Below are 15,504 nucleotides of genomic sequence, written 5' to 3'. Positions count from 1 at the left end.
TAAAATGTTGTACTAATTTTAGATCTTCCCACTTTATTTTTTATCCTCGTTCTAGTAGATTTGCAGCATCAGACATTTGTGGTCCTCAAATGATATTCTCCCGTCCATCAATATGTATATCTTACTTTTACTTACTTACACATTATAAAAAAATAAATAGAAAAAATTAGTGGAATGTATATCATATTTTATATAATAAAATGTTAGTGCAATGAATTAATAGTGTGTAGACCATTTATTAAAATAGTAAAAATGAAATGTAAGTCACTTTATTGATATTAAAACAACAATATAAGATATTTAATGATGGGACGAAGAGAATAATAGTTATATCGACAAACAAATATACAGCACTACATCATTAGATACAGAAAAGTTTAAAGAGTGAGTATTAGTTAGAGAATTGATAGGTCCAATAACTACGAAATGGAACATCAGATTAAAGAGTTAATTAAAGAGCAAAAGGTTTCTATATAAGAAACAAACAATCACAAGTGCAGCCTCATTGTTGCAAAGTCAGAAAAGCATCCACAAAATATTTAAATTAATCCAAATGCTACATTTATTAGATAAAAGTAAGGCAAATGATAAATCATAGTAATACAGTTGAAGAGTATTGAATGTCAAGCTGATGCTTGTTACAACATTTACAGACAACAATATGAGTACCAATGTTTCCTAGTGTTTACCTACCAAACATACCTTAAAACCTACAACTAACAATAGAATTGCTGCACCCACAATTCACTAACTATGCTGTCACAACATTATCTCTCATTGTAGCAAACTCCATCATTTGGAAAATGCTCCCTGCAAAATTTTTGGGAAGAATTTTTAACCATAAAATGTAGAGGATTTTCTAATGCATTTTAAAGTAGCTTTGCAAAAATAAACACACTTTTTTTTATTACCTCAGTCTTTCACACAAGCGGGCTAGAGCATCCGAACCAGTTCTCGAGGCAACATCCTCAATCACTGACGCGTTCGACTGATTTACATTGTTCGCAAGTGCAAACTCACACAGCTCCTTTAAAGAAAATGCATCGGTGAGTACTGCTGAATGGCCACCTCCAGCGGCTAACTTCCTAACCTCCCCAACACACCTACGTGAAAGAAGCTTCGATCAGCATTTGTCCATGCGATTAATTCTTAAAAGTGAAGAGTTTTTTCCTATAAGCTTACACCATACCAGTCAACTGGAGAAGGATACCATGCGTACGTGGACTTCTCATTAGCGGCCTGCCCATAGTTATTGTAACCCCATCCGTATATTCTCCCTTCGTTGTTGCAAATGAGTGTGTGGGAATGACCACAGCAGACGAGTCGAACACCGAATGGGATCAACAAGACGGGCAAGTTGCGGAGCATCATGTCGGATCCATTAGGCTTGCAAGAAAACAATCCGGCAAGAGGTCCAATGCCTAACTGACCGGCCTGACCTCCACCCCAAGCATACAATGCTCCTTTGTCAGTCAATGCACATGTGTGCACGCCTCCACAGGCGACATCCTTGATAACTATCCCATCAAGAGCAACTACACGTCGAGGCAACAGCTCCTTATCACCACACTGAAGTGAACAGTGCCCGAGTTGACCCATGCTCCCAAGTCCCCAAGTGTAGCTGCCACAGAAATATGTAACCGTGAAACGGATGACAATTAGGGCTATGAGTGAAAACCCCCAAAAAATGAAACAAAATGAAATTAAGTGTCAGGATATTCAACCACATGTATTGTCCTACAACTCTGGACCAACGTAACAAAATGATTTTTCAATGTGAGAACTCAGAAATCCAACAGTGGAACTATCTGAACTCTGTCGACTGTCTGTGACAATTGCACTCCAAAATGTTCGATAAAATTTTCCAAGCATATTATCCTAAACTCTTATGCCTAAATAGTCTAATAGAACCCTTGAACACTTACACCTCGCCAGTGTCCGATATAGCTGCAGTGTGGTACTCCCCACATGAAACCTGGATAATCTTTACAAGCTCGGGGGCTTCATCAAGGAACCTAGCATAGCCTTTAATTAGACGAGCCCCCTGAAGTCCTTCACTGGTAATACCTCTGCCGAGCTGACCATATTCATTATAGCCTGATTTACCAGATCAGCGATAGAATTCTGATTAATAAATGTAGAACAACCATTTTTTAGTAGCTTCAATGTCAGTTCATTTAGGCTACGATGTAATAAAAAAAATTGAAACACAGTACGAATCAAGAAGCTAATCCAAATTGCAATCTAGTATCAAAACAAAAAAGTACAATGAAAATGCATACAAAAAAAAAGGATTATCTTATTATGCTAATATAAGGTATTGAATTTAGGCCAACATTACCCCATGCTTGTAGCATGCCATCTTCTGACAGAGCAACCACGTGAACAGCTCCACAAGAAACTTGGCGAACAACCTGGAACAAGGAAGAAAAGATATAGGATTTATTCTACAAGGACATATACAAAAAAAATCTGAATGTATACAAGGAAAATAAAGCTTGAATTGCCACATTCCATATATAGTTTAAAGCTGTTAAAGCGTGATGTGGTACATGATTTGATCTTAGAGCCCCTACTAAAAACCTTGTTTAGGAAAAAATCTAGAGGCAAAATTCCAAGATATATAGTTATACACTAAATGAAGCAAGCACGTGTCATGCAAATGTGCAATGGAAGAAGTATTTAGAATTAACATAAGCATTTAAAAAGAGAGAGTATTTATGATTATTTTGGACAGAGTTGTGTACTGTGTCTGGTGTGAAGGCTCCCCAAAATAGACGTGGCGAATTAGAACCCTGTGAACGAAAAAAACAAGAAAATTTACTTAGTCACGAAGCCCGAAGAAGTATAATCTTCAAAAAGTGATTCATTAGAAGAAGCTTCTCATATGTACACAAAATCTAAAACTGCAATGCAACTTAAAACTAAGTTATATACATTCATGTACTACCTTTTTAGCTCCTAGTATTATTAACATGAACACAATTATAGTAGATCTTATCAGCCTATGCGCCACAAATAAGAATTTACTTTCTAATAAAAAACAAATGAGCATAAAGTGTATATACTTTCCAGAAGCAAGCTTTACTATACTGATGTAACTTCTACTCTATAGTATAGCAACAATGTGAGTGACATTACCATGCTAAAAAAAATTAGTACGAGCTACAAGGGGGACCTAACAAAAATTATTAAGAGCCTCCTTTAAGAACATTGAGCCAGACTGCCGGAGTAAAGAAGTTGTAATATTAACCAAGTCACCCATTATACCTGATTCTGCCCCCAGACCCACAGTCTCCTTGTTGACATAGAACCATCATTTTCATGTGGTTCAGCAATGGCTGCAGTGCAATGTTCCCCACAGGATACAGAGATTGCAAATTCAGACTGCAAATGCTTCACTTTCTTTGGGTATTTCCTCCCCCTTTCAGTTCCATCTCCAAGCTGCCCATATTCATTGGCCCCTGTCGACAGATGACATAAACACGCTAAGAACTTTCCACTTTGCCGCACAAATATACTAGTATAGATTAGTGCACCAGGCAGAACTTCATACCAACACCGGCAAGATCATGAAATTGGCACAGCCAAGAAAATGATAGCTCCAATTAATCAGGAACTGGTATAATCTTAGTCAGAATTCTAGCAAAATCCGTTATTTACATACACCAACATTGATGGTGGATGCATAGTGAGGCTATCTGTATATGCCTATTAACCAAATTCCGACTAGAACAAAACCTCTACGACAAAACAAAATACAAAGTAGCCATTTTATCTAGGTTATTCCATGATATCAACTAACATCCAAGACAAAAAATTTTACAGTTACACAAACAGGACTCAGAAGGTACAAAATTGCAAGTGTGCTGATAGGAATTAACCCAATTCCACAATGTCCCAAATTTCAGCTCTTTCAAACATTCAATTTTGATTGAAAAGAAATCAAGCAATCTTCTTCTTAATTAGAACAAGGCAAGTTACTGTAGCTACAAATGAACACAATCAAAGTCCAAAAAGAAATATCCAATCCAAAATTAGGAAAGCATTTAGATTAAACAAATTGAGAAACAAAGGCAACACTACCCCACGTGAAAAGCGAGCCGTCGGATGCGATGCTGGCGGTGTGCTCGCGGCCGCAAGCAATATCGAGCCACCGCGAGTTTCCGCCGGCGGCCGGACAGCCGAAGAGGTCCATCGGCAGCTGCCTCGGAATCCGCAAATTCCCTTCTTTGCCCGACCGGCCAGTTTGTCCAGACTGATTGTAACCCCAAACGTATATCACACTCTTGGTGGGAATCTTGGCCAGTTTCGATTCCCCCAATATCTCGTCGATCTCCATTTGATCTAATCAAATTGGGGATAGCCTATCGCAGTCGCGGGAAGATAGTCGGAGGAATTTCAAGCAGTGATCAGAAATTCCGGCGTACCGAATCGATTTAGGGAGAGAAATGATAATTGAAATTACGTTGGAAGGAATTGGGGTTGATTTTCGAGGGAAAATGTGGTTTATCGGAGTTCCGAAGAAGTTGGCGAAAGAATGGGGCGGATTGCCCGTACGTGATTTCAGATTCCTGCCCGACCTGCCCGCTCCAACTGATTCTTTTTTACGCGAAAATTGTAATAGTATCCAATAAGTTATTAAATTCGATTTTTCAAAAAAGCTTAAATTGAATTAGACTTTATTTTCAGTCTATGTTAATAATTACTGTAATTTAGCAACAGTCGCCACATCATCCTACTTTCAACACTAGTGATAATCTTTTATATTGTGCTCGTTTCCACATGTACTATTTTCGTTATTGACTTTTAGTAATATGATTGGTCGGTAAAACAATCTTACTATATGATTTATTTTGATAAATTAATTAATTTTAAATTTAATTGTCTCTTATTTTTTAAACTCTCCCTCAAATACCAAATAAACTAGTAGTAACATACTGAGTATTTCCATTGGTTTTCAGTTTTCACCTCCCTTCTCATTTCACTATCTTCGTTAAAATTACAAATACGGTAGTCATATATGTACTCCTATAGTACATGTACATTATAGTAATATAATAATTCTCTTAGTCAACTATCATTAAACGTGTCATAAAACTGTAACAGCATGAATCGTGGCCAATCCTGCAATGCCAACACTTTTAAATATCAATATAATGTTTTATTTAGTACTCACAGAAAATATTACTTCCCCCAATTTTGTCACAGTTTGATATGACACGAGTTTTAAGAAATGTAACGAAAAATGAATTGAAAAAGTGGGTGTGGAATATAGGGTCTACTAAAAAAAATAGTAAAAAGTGAAATGTGACTAATTTTGTAGGATGGACGGAAATGGAAAAAAAATGTAACAAAATTTAAGTGAATAACGGAGTATTAAAATCAATTTGCCTTAGAAATTGCCGAGTCGATAATTTAGAATTGAAAATAAAGAATCGAACAGTTTCCAAAAGTCAAACGTGATAAATACGCATATTTCGATTCCCATCATTCCACAAATCGTGTATGCTTCTCCACTGTCCCAATAGTTCTCAGCTTCTTCGGATTTCCAGGTTTGCTTCTTCTCTCTCTTTCTTATTCTCAACCTTAAACTAGATTTTCGGCTGTCTGAATTAGCATCTTGATTTCTTCCACTAACTGAATGTTGTAGATCAATCAAGATAGCCGCGATGAGTAGCAGCGCAGCAAAAAAACTCATTAAGATCGATGTCGTTGCTGACACTGTCTGCCCCTGGTGCTACGTGGGGAAAAAGAATTTGGACAAGGCAATAGCTTCATCAAATGATCAATTCGATTTCGAGGTCTCCTAATCATGTTCGTTTACTTTTGGCCTTATTTGCTTTTGTTAGGATTCTTGAATTTCTATGTGATTCGATTACAGATCAAATGGCATCCCTATATGCTTAATCCTAATGCGCCTAAAGAAGGCGTTGTTAAGAAGGATTATTACCTGAACCGATTTGGGCCTCGCTCTATACAGATGGAATCTCGAATGGCTGAGGTTATATTTTGATCATTCTTGAACTAATCCTTTTTGCTTTTTGTTTGTTTGGTGCTGATTTGTGTTGGTGTGTGTAGATTTTTAAGGGCTTGGGAATGGATAATTATGACACATCAGGTCTCACGTATGTCGTTGATTTATAACTTTGTTTATGGAAAAAGGAAGGTTTTTATTTGAAAAGTTGTTGATTTTTTTATTTGCTTGGATGTGTAGAGGGAACACATTGGACAGCCATAGGTTGATATGGTTTGCCGGGACACAGGGGTTAGACAAGCAGCATAAACTTGTCGAAGAGCTTGACAATGGCTATTTCACTCAGGGGAAGTATATAGGTGATAGGTTAGTAATCTTTTTTATTTTAGCTCGCTTATTAGCTATATATATGCGCTCCTGTTCACTCTCTAGCATCGGTTTTCTTCATAACTCAGTGTGTGATTGATTGTGTGAACCAGATCATTTTTCAAGTTTTTATTGGCAAGTATTGTCCATCTATTTGTTTTCTCTTTGGAAGTGTTGTTATCACTATAATCAGCCTATTATCGAAAATAATTCATGTTGGGGATGTTAATGGTGGATTGGTGGTGGATTTATGACAATATCATTCTTGGCTGGAGTTGGTTTCTTTGATTATTTTGTTGGGGTTGTCCGCTAGTGAACTCGTAGTATCATTCATTCTTCCACACGATGAAAACGATGATCTATTGTGCCTTATCGCATCAAACATTTGATGAGTTCTGCTTGATTGCTCGTTAACACATAGCCCCTCTTTCGTTATCTGAAGGGAATTTCTCGTGGAGTGTGCCAAAAAGGTTGGAGTAGAAGGGGCAGCCGAGTTTCTACAAGATCCCAACAGTGGACTCAAGGAGGTATAGTTCCAACAAGATAAACTTCCCATTGCTTCCTTGTCTCGCTCATATCACCAATTTACACTTGTTCTATTTGTTGTAAGGTTAACGAGGACCTTAAACGCTACGCATCACAAATCAATGGAGTCCCTCATTACACGGTAAGCCCTGCTTAAAACTCTGTGAAAACACCGAGTGCTATCTTGCATAAAGGGTTGATAACTAAGAGGTATGACTGTTGCAGATAAACGGGAAGAGCCAGCTGAACGGAGGTCAGCCACCTGAGACCTTTGTACGAGCTTTTCAAGCGGCTGCAAGACTGGTGCCTGGACCGAGTGAGGGACAATAGTATCTTTGGTTGTGTGTCTGTGTCAAGCCTCATTATTATGTGTTTGAGGTGATATTAAACTTAGCCTTGGTATTGTATTGAATTTACTCAAGTATTGTGCTGCCAACTTATGAGGTTTTCATCGTTGTAACTGACGCTACTATATGAGTTGCTCTTTTAAAATACAATGAACAAATAATTTGGTTGTGGTATTCATATTTCATTGAAGCTGTGATTATATTCAATGAGAATGATGTGGTAGGACACACCTGGTCGGGTAATGAAACATGATGTTAGAAAAATCAAATTATTCAAATATTTATTTCATTAATTAGGCTCGTGTGTGCACCCTAATTATCCTTAGAATTGGCTAATCATGTCAAGCCATTTAGAATTGGCTAAGTGGCTGGTCTGTATCAAAAATCAACCAAAGTCAAATTAAAATTCTCCGAATGTGTGACTATGAACAGTCGAAATGTGTGGTGAAGAGGAAATCCGCGTCGCTCAATCAAACAAGTTGGACTAAATGTGTGTTAGATCAGATGTTAGTTGCAATCATCAATACCATCTACATTCATGATTAATGCTCTACTTGATAGTGAAATAAAGAAACATCTTCACTTGTATACATTCCTAGTTTTGGTTTCTTACATCATATCATCAATGGAGGAAGAAGCAAGCAAACTGAGGTTGTACGGTACCGAGGCAAGCCCATTTGTTCGAAGAGTGATATGGGCACTCAAACTCAAAGGTCTCGACTACGACTATGTCGAAGAAGATCTTTCCAACAAGAGCCCTGCCCTTCTCCGCTACAATCCTGTCCACAAGAAGGTCCCGGTTCTCGTCCACAACGAAAATCCTGTTGCAGAGTCAACCGTGATCCTCGAATACATTGAGGAAACATGGCCCGACCGCACACCCTTACTCCCTAAAGATCCTTATGAGCGAGCCATGGCTCGTTTCTGGATCGCCTATGGAGATCAAAAGGTAATTAGATTGAGTGAGACCCTATTATGGAGTCCAGTGTCCCACATCAGTTGTGTAACTAGTCCAGTCTTTTGGGATGAATTCCCCCCTCATTGCTCTTGTTTTGGAGGGAACCAATATTTCGTCTATCTCGTGATCGTGCACGCAGGGCTACGCATTTCAAAGCTTCCTTGCATGCTCGGAGGAGGGCAAAGAGAAGGCGGCGGAAGACCTGCTGGAAATATTCAAGATCAATCAAGACAAGGCATTGGGAGATAAGAAGTTCTTTGGTGGGAGCACGCTTAGTTTGGTGGACTTGTGTTACGGTTGGATTACCTCGTTCAAGCAAGTGGAACGAGTCGTGGGCGTGGAGGTGCTGGGGCCCACAACTCTTCCGAGGCTGCACCGGTGGATGCAGGATTTCAAGGAAGAGCCTGGGATTAAGGAGAATCTTCCGGACACAGAGGCACAGTTTCCGGAGCTCATAAATTTAAGGAAGCATCTTCTGTCGACCAAGAACTGATATGAATCTTGAGAGGAATCTAGCATTCTGCAATAACAGTTCAAGAGTCACTGCTACTTTGTAGTACTCCATCGTTTTACTTTATGATTAAATCTACATCCATGTTTGAATTCTGATTGTCTTCTCCAAATCCTCTAATTAGATTAAAAAAACAACACTACTCATACTCCATATCAACAAATGTTGCTACCAGATTCAATCTTAATGATTATATAAAACTCATAGTTGCAGGATAGAAATTACTAGTAGTAAACATGAGTTGTGAATTAAAGAAAAAAAACATTTGTATAAAAAACTAACTCACGTAAGATAAAAGGACAATTCAATAGAAAATCACAGACAAACATTCTCAAAATTGATTCTTTTCCAGTCGGCAACGTCGCCATCAAATCAAACACAAGAATTCTAATGTGAACACATCACAGTGGAGAGGAATAAACCCAATTTGTTTGACTTGTACTCCTTTGGCAGTTTCTTGGAAAAGAATAAAACTTGAGTAAAGTTATAGATGGTTTTTTTAAAAAAAATTAAAAACAAATATATGTGGGAATATAAAAGCCATATGTTAGCTAACTATAGAGTTCATAATTTGCTTACCTACTCCATCAATGGAAGTAAGGCTACATGGCATGTGGGCAAGCCCTTATGTGATTAGAGTGATATGGGCACTCACGCTGAAAGGCGTGGAGTACGAGTACATCGAAGAAGATCTCTCCAACAAGAGCATGGCCGTCTTGGAGTACAATCCGATTTACAAGAAGGTTCCGGTGCTGGTTCACAACGGAAAGCCCGTCATAGAGTCGGCTGTGATCCTACAGTACATTGAAGAGACATGGCCTGATGGGACACCCTTACTGCCAGAAGATCCTTACGAGAGAGCCATGGCTCGATTTTGGATCGATTTCGGGCAGCAAAAGGTAAAAATATATGCTTCTATTCACCTGTAATCACAGTCAGAACCTAAAACACAAAAAAAGAACTCAACTTTGGCAGTAACCCTTCACAAACATGATTTTCCTTGTACCTGTGTAGTATAATCGATCATTGCTGAAAGATGTTAATTCCGTTATCATGCAGAGCCTCACGTTTTTTGCCTTCTTTCTGACTTCGGAAGAGGACAAACACAAGACAGCAGCACAAGTACTGGAAACTCTGAAAATACTTGAAGAGGAGGCTCTAGGAGATAAGAAATTCTTCGGGGGAAACACTATTAATATGGTGGACCTGTTTTTCGGCTGGCTCACCTACTCGTTCGGATGCATGGAACACATAAGTGGAGTACAGGTTTTGCTACCCAAAAATCTTCCTAGGCTGCACCAATGGACTCTGGATTTCAAACAAGAACCTGTAATCAAAGAAAATCTACCAGACAGCACAGCCCTGTTGGAACACTTCAAAAGGGTAACAAAGCACTTAAAATCGAGCAACAAATTCAATCCTGCATAGCTTTCAAGAAAATAGTTACAGTATGGAACAAACTGTGATGTATGTCTGAATTCTGATGTTATGATTTGTATCAGTTCTATCCATGCAAGAGAAATAAAATAAATTAATTGTTATGTGCATACTCTTCTTCACACCAATTAATTTTATAAAAGATTTAGACTTTCTTCATGAAAACAATAGATAAAAGGGCTGTACACTATACAATTACAGAAGAGGAAGTAATTTGGAGGAAAAATTATTATAAGCCATGGGTGTTTATGCTGAATTGAATCAGCTTACAAAGATTCAACCAATTCTAGCTAGGTGCATTCTACATTTTCTTGACCTCGTTTGTTATTCCTCTTCTTGTTGGTGTTGGTTTCATCCACGACATAAAACTTCATGAATATATATCACGTCGTCTCATTGAACGCCATCACCTGGAAACCCAACCAAGAGATGTTAGACCGTAAGCAGAACTATATCATGCCACTTCATATCAACATATCCTACTACTAAATTCAAAAGCTAGGTTTTTATTTTTTGAACGATAATGCAACAACAAAGATTGTTGTTAGTTAGAGTAACAAAACAAAAGTTCTGATGGAATATATACACTAATAGATATTACATACCCTCCCGCAAACAGGACACTTGTCGCTTCTCTCCATCCACTCATATATACATCCAAGATGGTAATGGTGGGAACATTCTGTAACTATTTTTGGGTTTTCTGTAGTATATTCTGCAAGACACGGAAGCATTAGGTGTATAAAAAATTTAAACTGGAACACAAATAAAAGGAGGACATTGCAGGGGAGAGGTTGCTTCATAGTGGGTTGAAGCTATTCCCTTCGTATGGCGAGCTCTAGGTGATGAGGGGGATGATGGATGTTCATCCCTTGAATCACCCAAAGTTCGCCATACGTAGGGAATAGCTTCAGCCCTCTGTCAAGCAACCTCTCCCCCTGCACCCAAATATATTTTGGGCAATGTGAGTGTTTGTTACGAATGCGAAGGAATAATGAAAGAATGCAGTATGTATTTAACCTACCTTCAAGACATGTCGGGCAAACATCTTCATCTTCTGAAGAAGCATTAATATGAGCGTATCCAGTTGCCATTTTGGAGTTTGAGAGCTTAAATGATAATCTTGAATTATAATCTTTTGATCCTTCTTGGCATGCAAACTCATTCCATTTGTTTTTGTTACTCGAGAGTTCTGATTGATCATCTACTCCGCTAGTTCTCAATTGTTCACTTTCGTCATGCAAATGACTCGATCCTTTCTCTCTTTTTGAGTCCAGCCTGGCAAGCTGTTGCAAGCGGAAGCTTCTTGGATCTACATCGTATGGAAGAGGTCTTGGAGGAGCGCGGTACATCTCAGCTAGGGAATTATCTAGCGATACCATAGGATGTAATGATGATGCTCCCTGAGTGGATGGGGATAAAGCATTTTCTTCCCCTCTATCAAACAGAGATGTATACTGCAGAGTTCAACATTTAAAAAATCAGATTTGCGCCCGAATGTATTTACCATTCATAAAGATTCATGACATAAAAGCAAACTAAATATCCAGTGAATTATTTGTTGTCAGAACATGACCATGATGCAGGCAGGACAGCGTGCTAAACACTCATGTAACTACAGGTAAGATGATGCATAATAAGCATATGATTATAGATATGAGTTCTGAGATACACGCTGATCCATAAACAGACAATGTATCATCATAGCATACATACCATGTGCACGAAACTCGGAAGGAAGGAACCAAGGCACACACAATTCCTGTATGTTGGGCTGTTTGGATTAGCAATATCCTCAAATTCATCCCTCAAGCAGCAACAAGAAGCACCCATGGCTACTGTCGACACTCGACTCCAACCCCTGAAAACCCCCTTTCCCCCCTTTTACACCTTCACAAAATCTACTTGTCCTGTTTATCAATGTCTTCAACAAACCCTGTTATCTATCACAGAGATAGCAAAAGATTAATGTCCACCACCCAAAATGTAACTCAATTACTAAGAGAGAGGCCCCCGAGCTCGCAGAAGTTGAGCTAGCTTTGCGAACCAGCAGCCTCTCCCCACAAGTAAAAAAACTGCCTTTTCTTATAGGGGGAGACCTCAAACAACCTGCCAAGGCCAAAAAACTAAAATAAAATTGCATGATCGGATATTAGAGAAAAGAAAGGAACTCTCCCAACAACACAAAATTACAAATATACGAAAGTCGAATTCAAAAATCAGAAGTTCCATACAATAAAAAAAAAGCTGCTACGACGCCACCATAAAAATCGACAATCAAAGCTACAGATATAGCAAGAATTTAGAAAATAAATTGCAAGCGATAAAGGTGCAATCTTTTTTGAGTTTTTTCACTACCCTCAAACCAAGAAACGGATAATCACCTCGAAAGTTGTGATCACATCAGCAATCAAAGAAAATACCTAACCCCACAAAATATTAAATTGGTTCATCACAACGAAAGAAACGTACACAAGGATTGAAACCAAAATATAATGGAAAATAGAAAGAACAAGAAACATAAAATACGAACCAATATGAAGAGGGTAGATGATTCTGGAGAGAGGGAAAGCCGAATGATCAGAGGTCAATTGCACAAGGATGGTATCTAAATATTTTCTGGTAGAGAACTGACATTGATCTGCGTATTTAAGTAGAGAAGGCGACAAAATTTTGGATTTTGTATTTGTTTTAATTGCCGACGAGGAAATTGAGGGCAATGAAATTCTTTACGGATTAGGAAATAATTAATTTGAATAGTTTTGTAATTAAAGAAATCAGTTTATAGACATATTATTATTATTATTTACATATATTTTTGTAATTAAATTGAATTGACTTTGCTATTTTGTCATATATGGTAGTAATATGTTAACTACAAATTTCCAGCCGTTGTATTGAGATTGAAACAACTCAAATTGTTTTTACCATTATTTTCATAACTTGTAAGCCATACATAAAATGAGAATTTATATAAAGATTTTGACCATAATATGTATCAACCCATTTTTATATACACAAACTAGTGTGTAGATTTGTCGTAATCCAATAGAAATATAGGAGTATTTAATAATCGTGAATTATATCGTTTCTATGATCACATATATCCATATGGTTCGTAGTTTTAGATCAACCAAAATCATATGATATGTAGATATTCTGAAATATGTATACATATCTCTTACATGGAATATGCAATATAAATTTTAATTATATTATTTAGTATTGATTGTTAATAGATTAAACTATACAATCTCATGGAGTAATTGATTAAATAATCCAATAAAACTCGGTCGACTTAAATTCATTTTTGACGGTGTATAAGTTTTAATTGGTTTTAAAAATTGACCCAGTCTCCTCCCATGACTTCTTCCAATTTTTAGAACGAGTGGGGAAACTTCAATAGCAAAAAAGAAGAAAATAAAAATTAGAAAACAAATAAAACCGAGTAATATGGTTGAAGACTTGAAGTATAACTCGTATTATTAATTATTGGATTTAGCTTTGTCCATGAACCAATTGTGGGGCCAAGCTCGCCGTCGACCTTATGACTGATTGGTCTTTCTTTATATATAAAAAAATTAATGGGGTGGCTACATTTTGTTGGCATGAGTATTTTTGCCTCTTGAGTTTCCTCAATAATCATAACCACAATAATATTATTAATACAACATAAAGTATGTACATAATTATAAAATTATAGTAGTATTATATTTTTCAATTAGCTATTAAAGAGATATGCAAATATCTTCGCATACAGTTTATTTTTCAGAGCAAATTAAAAAATCCTCTTCTAACATTTCAAGTCACGCCGCTGCTTGGAGTGGAATTTCAGTAGTAAAAAATAAAAATGATACGAGTGAAAAGTATTGAATATGATTGATAAATTGATGTATCAAAAAAAATCATTGATAAATTAAAAAATATTAAAAGCCGGATAGGACCGGATTCTTAGGCCAATCTCACCGATGAATCGTGTGTGTTTTGTCAAAAACACACTGCCATAGGCCAAGAAATAATAACTATCTCTGACATTATAGTCAATTTTCATTATAGTCATTAAAGCTCTAGTGTGAAATTAATGTATTACTACTATTAAGTACTATAGTTTATGATATGACATGCATCATTAAAAGGGGACTTGACCATATTAAAGCTTTGGTGACCAGCTCCATTTATACTAAAACATTTGGTTGTGACAAAAAATAACCATTAAAACTCAAAGCCTCAAACTATGACGTTATAATTTCATTTTTGTGCTGATGTTGGGTAAAATTTGAATCTTCTAAAATTGTGTGAATATTTTCACCACTGGATTAATATGATTAAAAGTCTGATGAATTGTGTGATTATTTTCACCAACTTTATTTTGTTCTAATTCTTCCAATATCCGATTTTAAGATGGGATTATACAGTCTCAATTTTATCTCACGGTCCTTTTAGCCTAAATCTCTAAGAATTACGGATATAACATCGGTCGTGTTAAAATGCATATAGTATCCAATCCACAACTAATACCAATCTATATCATTAGATCTTAAAATAGGTGGATGAGATTAAAGCTCACGTATTTCAATAAATAGTAGATAAAATATCAATAAAAAGTTAAAACAGTCAATTTGTTATACATAACATGATAATTTTCACAGTTTTTTTACACCAGCATGATATATTACAAACATCAACACAGTGATATGAGAATCTCAACACAAGTACCAGAAAATATCAACACGGTTTTATTGATATTGTACATGCATTATATTGAGATTGTTTGATGCATTTATTGGTATAAAATGTTTATCAACATATACGAAAATTGAAATAAAAATTATAAAATTTCATAACACAGTCATCGCCAGAACATATGCAATTGAGATATCGTAAGAATCCTTATGAAATTACCTTAATTTGATATATTTTATACAAAAAATAACTTAAATCGGGAGAGTTACGTAAATTTAAAATTTTAAGATGATTTTGAGAAGAGATAAATTGGTTAATTTTAACTAACATATGTAAGAATTGACATTAATATCCTTTAAGTTTATTTAATAATTTTTTGGAATTTAAAATATAATTAATGTGGCATTATTTCAACCACTAGAAATCTAATGACTAAGATTTGATCTTAATTTGTGATTGCTACTTAGCAATTGATCATAACCCTAACATGGAGTATTTGTTTATATTATCAATTTTATAGTACAGTTAAACTTTTGTCTCTTTTGCATTTACGATAAAATAATACTAACATGCATATTACAATTTTTAGTAATTCTTGAAATGGAGATGATGGAATGAAGATATTTTATTGAATTAATTATTTATAAAATCACAAAGTTTGATTTAATTATGTTGATATTTTTACTATACATAAATGAGA

The 15,504-nt window shown here is 36.3% G+C and overlaps 5 protein-coding genes and 1 long non-coding RNA gene across 8 annotated transcripts; 3 read left to right on the top strand and 3 right to left on the bottom strand.

Annotated features, from left to right (window-relative positions):
- Positions 1–538: 538 nt before the first annotated feature.
- On the bottom strand, positions 539–4,603 carry LOC121767128 (ultraviolet-B receptor UVR8-like). The gene is made up of 8 exons (XM_042163322.1): positions 4,087–4,603; positions 3,271–3,464; positions 2,748–2,795; positions 2,342–2,414; positions 1,926–2,097; positions 1,190–1,621; positions 912–1,103; positions 539–810 (listed from the first exon to the last, which is right to left on the bottom strand). Exons 1-8 carry the CDS (start codon positions 4,340–4,342, stop codon positions 768–770), a joined length of 1,410 nt encoding a protein of 469 aa, XP_042019256.1. The 5' UTR covers positions 4,343–4,603; the 3' UTR covers positions 539–767.
- An 815-nt stretch (positions 4,604–5,418) lies between these two features.
- Positions 5,419–7,389, top strand: LOC121768084 (uncharacterized protein YwbO-like). Its single transcript, XM_042164439.1, has 8 exons — positions 5,419–5,555; positions 5,654–5,804; positions 5,885–6,004; positions 6,082–6,128; positions 6,218–6,343; positions 6,786–6,870; positions 6,954–7,010; positions 7,094–7,389. The coding sequence occupies exons 1-8, from the start codon at positions 5,509–5,511 to the stop codon at positions 7,196–7,198; spliced, it is 738 nt and encodes a 245-aa protein (XP_042020373.1). The 5' UTR covers positions 5,419–5,508; the 3' UTR covers positions 7,199–7,389.
- A 315-nt stretch (positions 7,390–7,704) lies between these two features.
- Positions 7,705–8,776, top strand: LOC121768083 (probable glutathione S-transferase). The gene is made up of 2 exons (XM_042164438.1): positions 7,705–8,164; positions 8,313–8,776. The coding sequence occupies exons 1-2, from the start codon at positions 7,754–7,756 to the stop codon at positions 8,664–8,666; spliced, it is 765 nt and encodes a 254-aa protein (XP_042020372.1). The 5' UTR covers positions 7,705–7,753; the 3' UTR covers positions 8,667–8,776.
- On the bottom strand, positions 8,234–9,402 carry LOC121768087. Of its 2 annotated transcripts, none has more exons than XR_006043278.1 (3): positions 9,264–9,402; positions 8,480–8,693; positions 8,234–8,375 (listed from the first exon to the last, which is right to left on the bottom strand). It is a non-coding gene; the product is annotated as an uncharacterized LOC121768087 (long non-coding RNA). The 2 variants fall into 2 exon arrangements; XR_006043279.1 differs by having other exon boundaries at positions 8,238–8,378.
- On the top strand, positions 9,275–10,231 carry LOC121768086 (glutathione transferase GST 23-like). The gene is made up of 2 exons (XM_042164442.1): positions 9,275–9,583; positions 9,744–10,231. The coding sequence occupies exons 1-2, from the start codon at positions 9,275–9,277 to the stop codon at positions 10,110–10,112; spliced, it is 678 nt and encodes a 225-aa protein (XP_042020376.1). The 3' UTR covers positions 10,113–10,231.
- Positions 10,232–10,236: 5 nt separating this feature from the next.
- Positions 10,237–12,785, bottom strand: LOC121768085 (E3 ubiquitin-protein ligase At3g02290-like). Of its 2 annotated transcripts, none has more exons than XM_042164440.1 (5): positions 12,655–12,785; positions 11,838–12,230; positions 11,146–11,578; positions 10,727–10,836; positions 10,237–10,531 (listed from the first exon to the last, which is right to left on the bottom strand). In XM_042164440.1, exons 2-5 carry the CDS (start codon positions 11,952–11,954, stop codon positions 10,505–10,507), a joined length of 687 nt encoding a protein of 228 aa, XP_042020374.1. In that variant the 5' UTR covers positions 11,955–12,230; positions 12,655–12,785; the 3' UTR covers positions 10,237–10,504. The 2 variants fall into 2 exon arrangements, with proteins under 2 accessions (XP_042020374.1, XP_042020375.1); XM_042164441.1 differs by having other exon boundaries at positions 11,838–12,064; positions 12,655–12,715.
- Between the last annotated feature and the right edge of the window lie 2,719 nt (positions 12,786–15,504).

Source organism: Salvia splendens, chromosome 15 (assembly GCF_004379255.2).
Source record: "Salvia splendens isolate huo1 chromosome 15, SspV2, whole genome shotgun sequence".
In the NCBI taxonomy this organism is placed as follows: domain Eukaryota; kingdom Viridiplantae; phylum Streptophyta; class Magnoliopsida; order Lamiales; family Lamiaceae; genus Salvia; species Salvia splendens.
The sequence above is the reverse complement of the archived record's forward strand: the minus strand, read 5'-3'. Positions and strand labels throughout refer to the sequence as shown.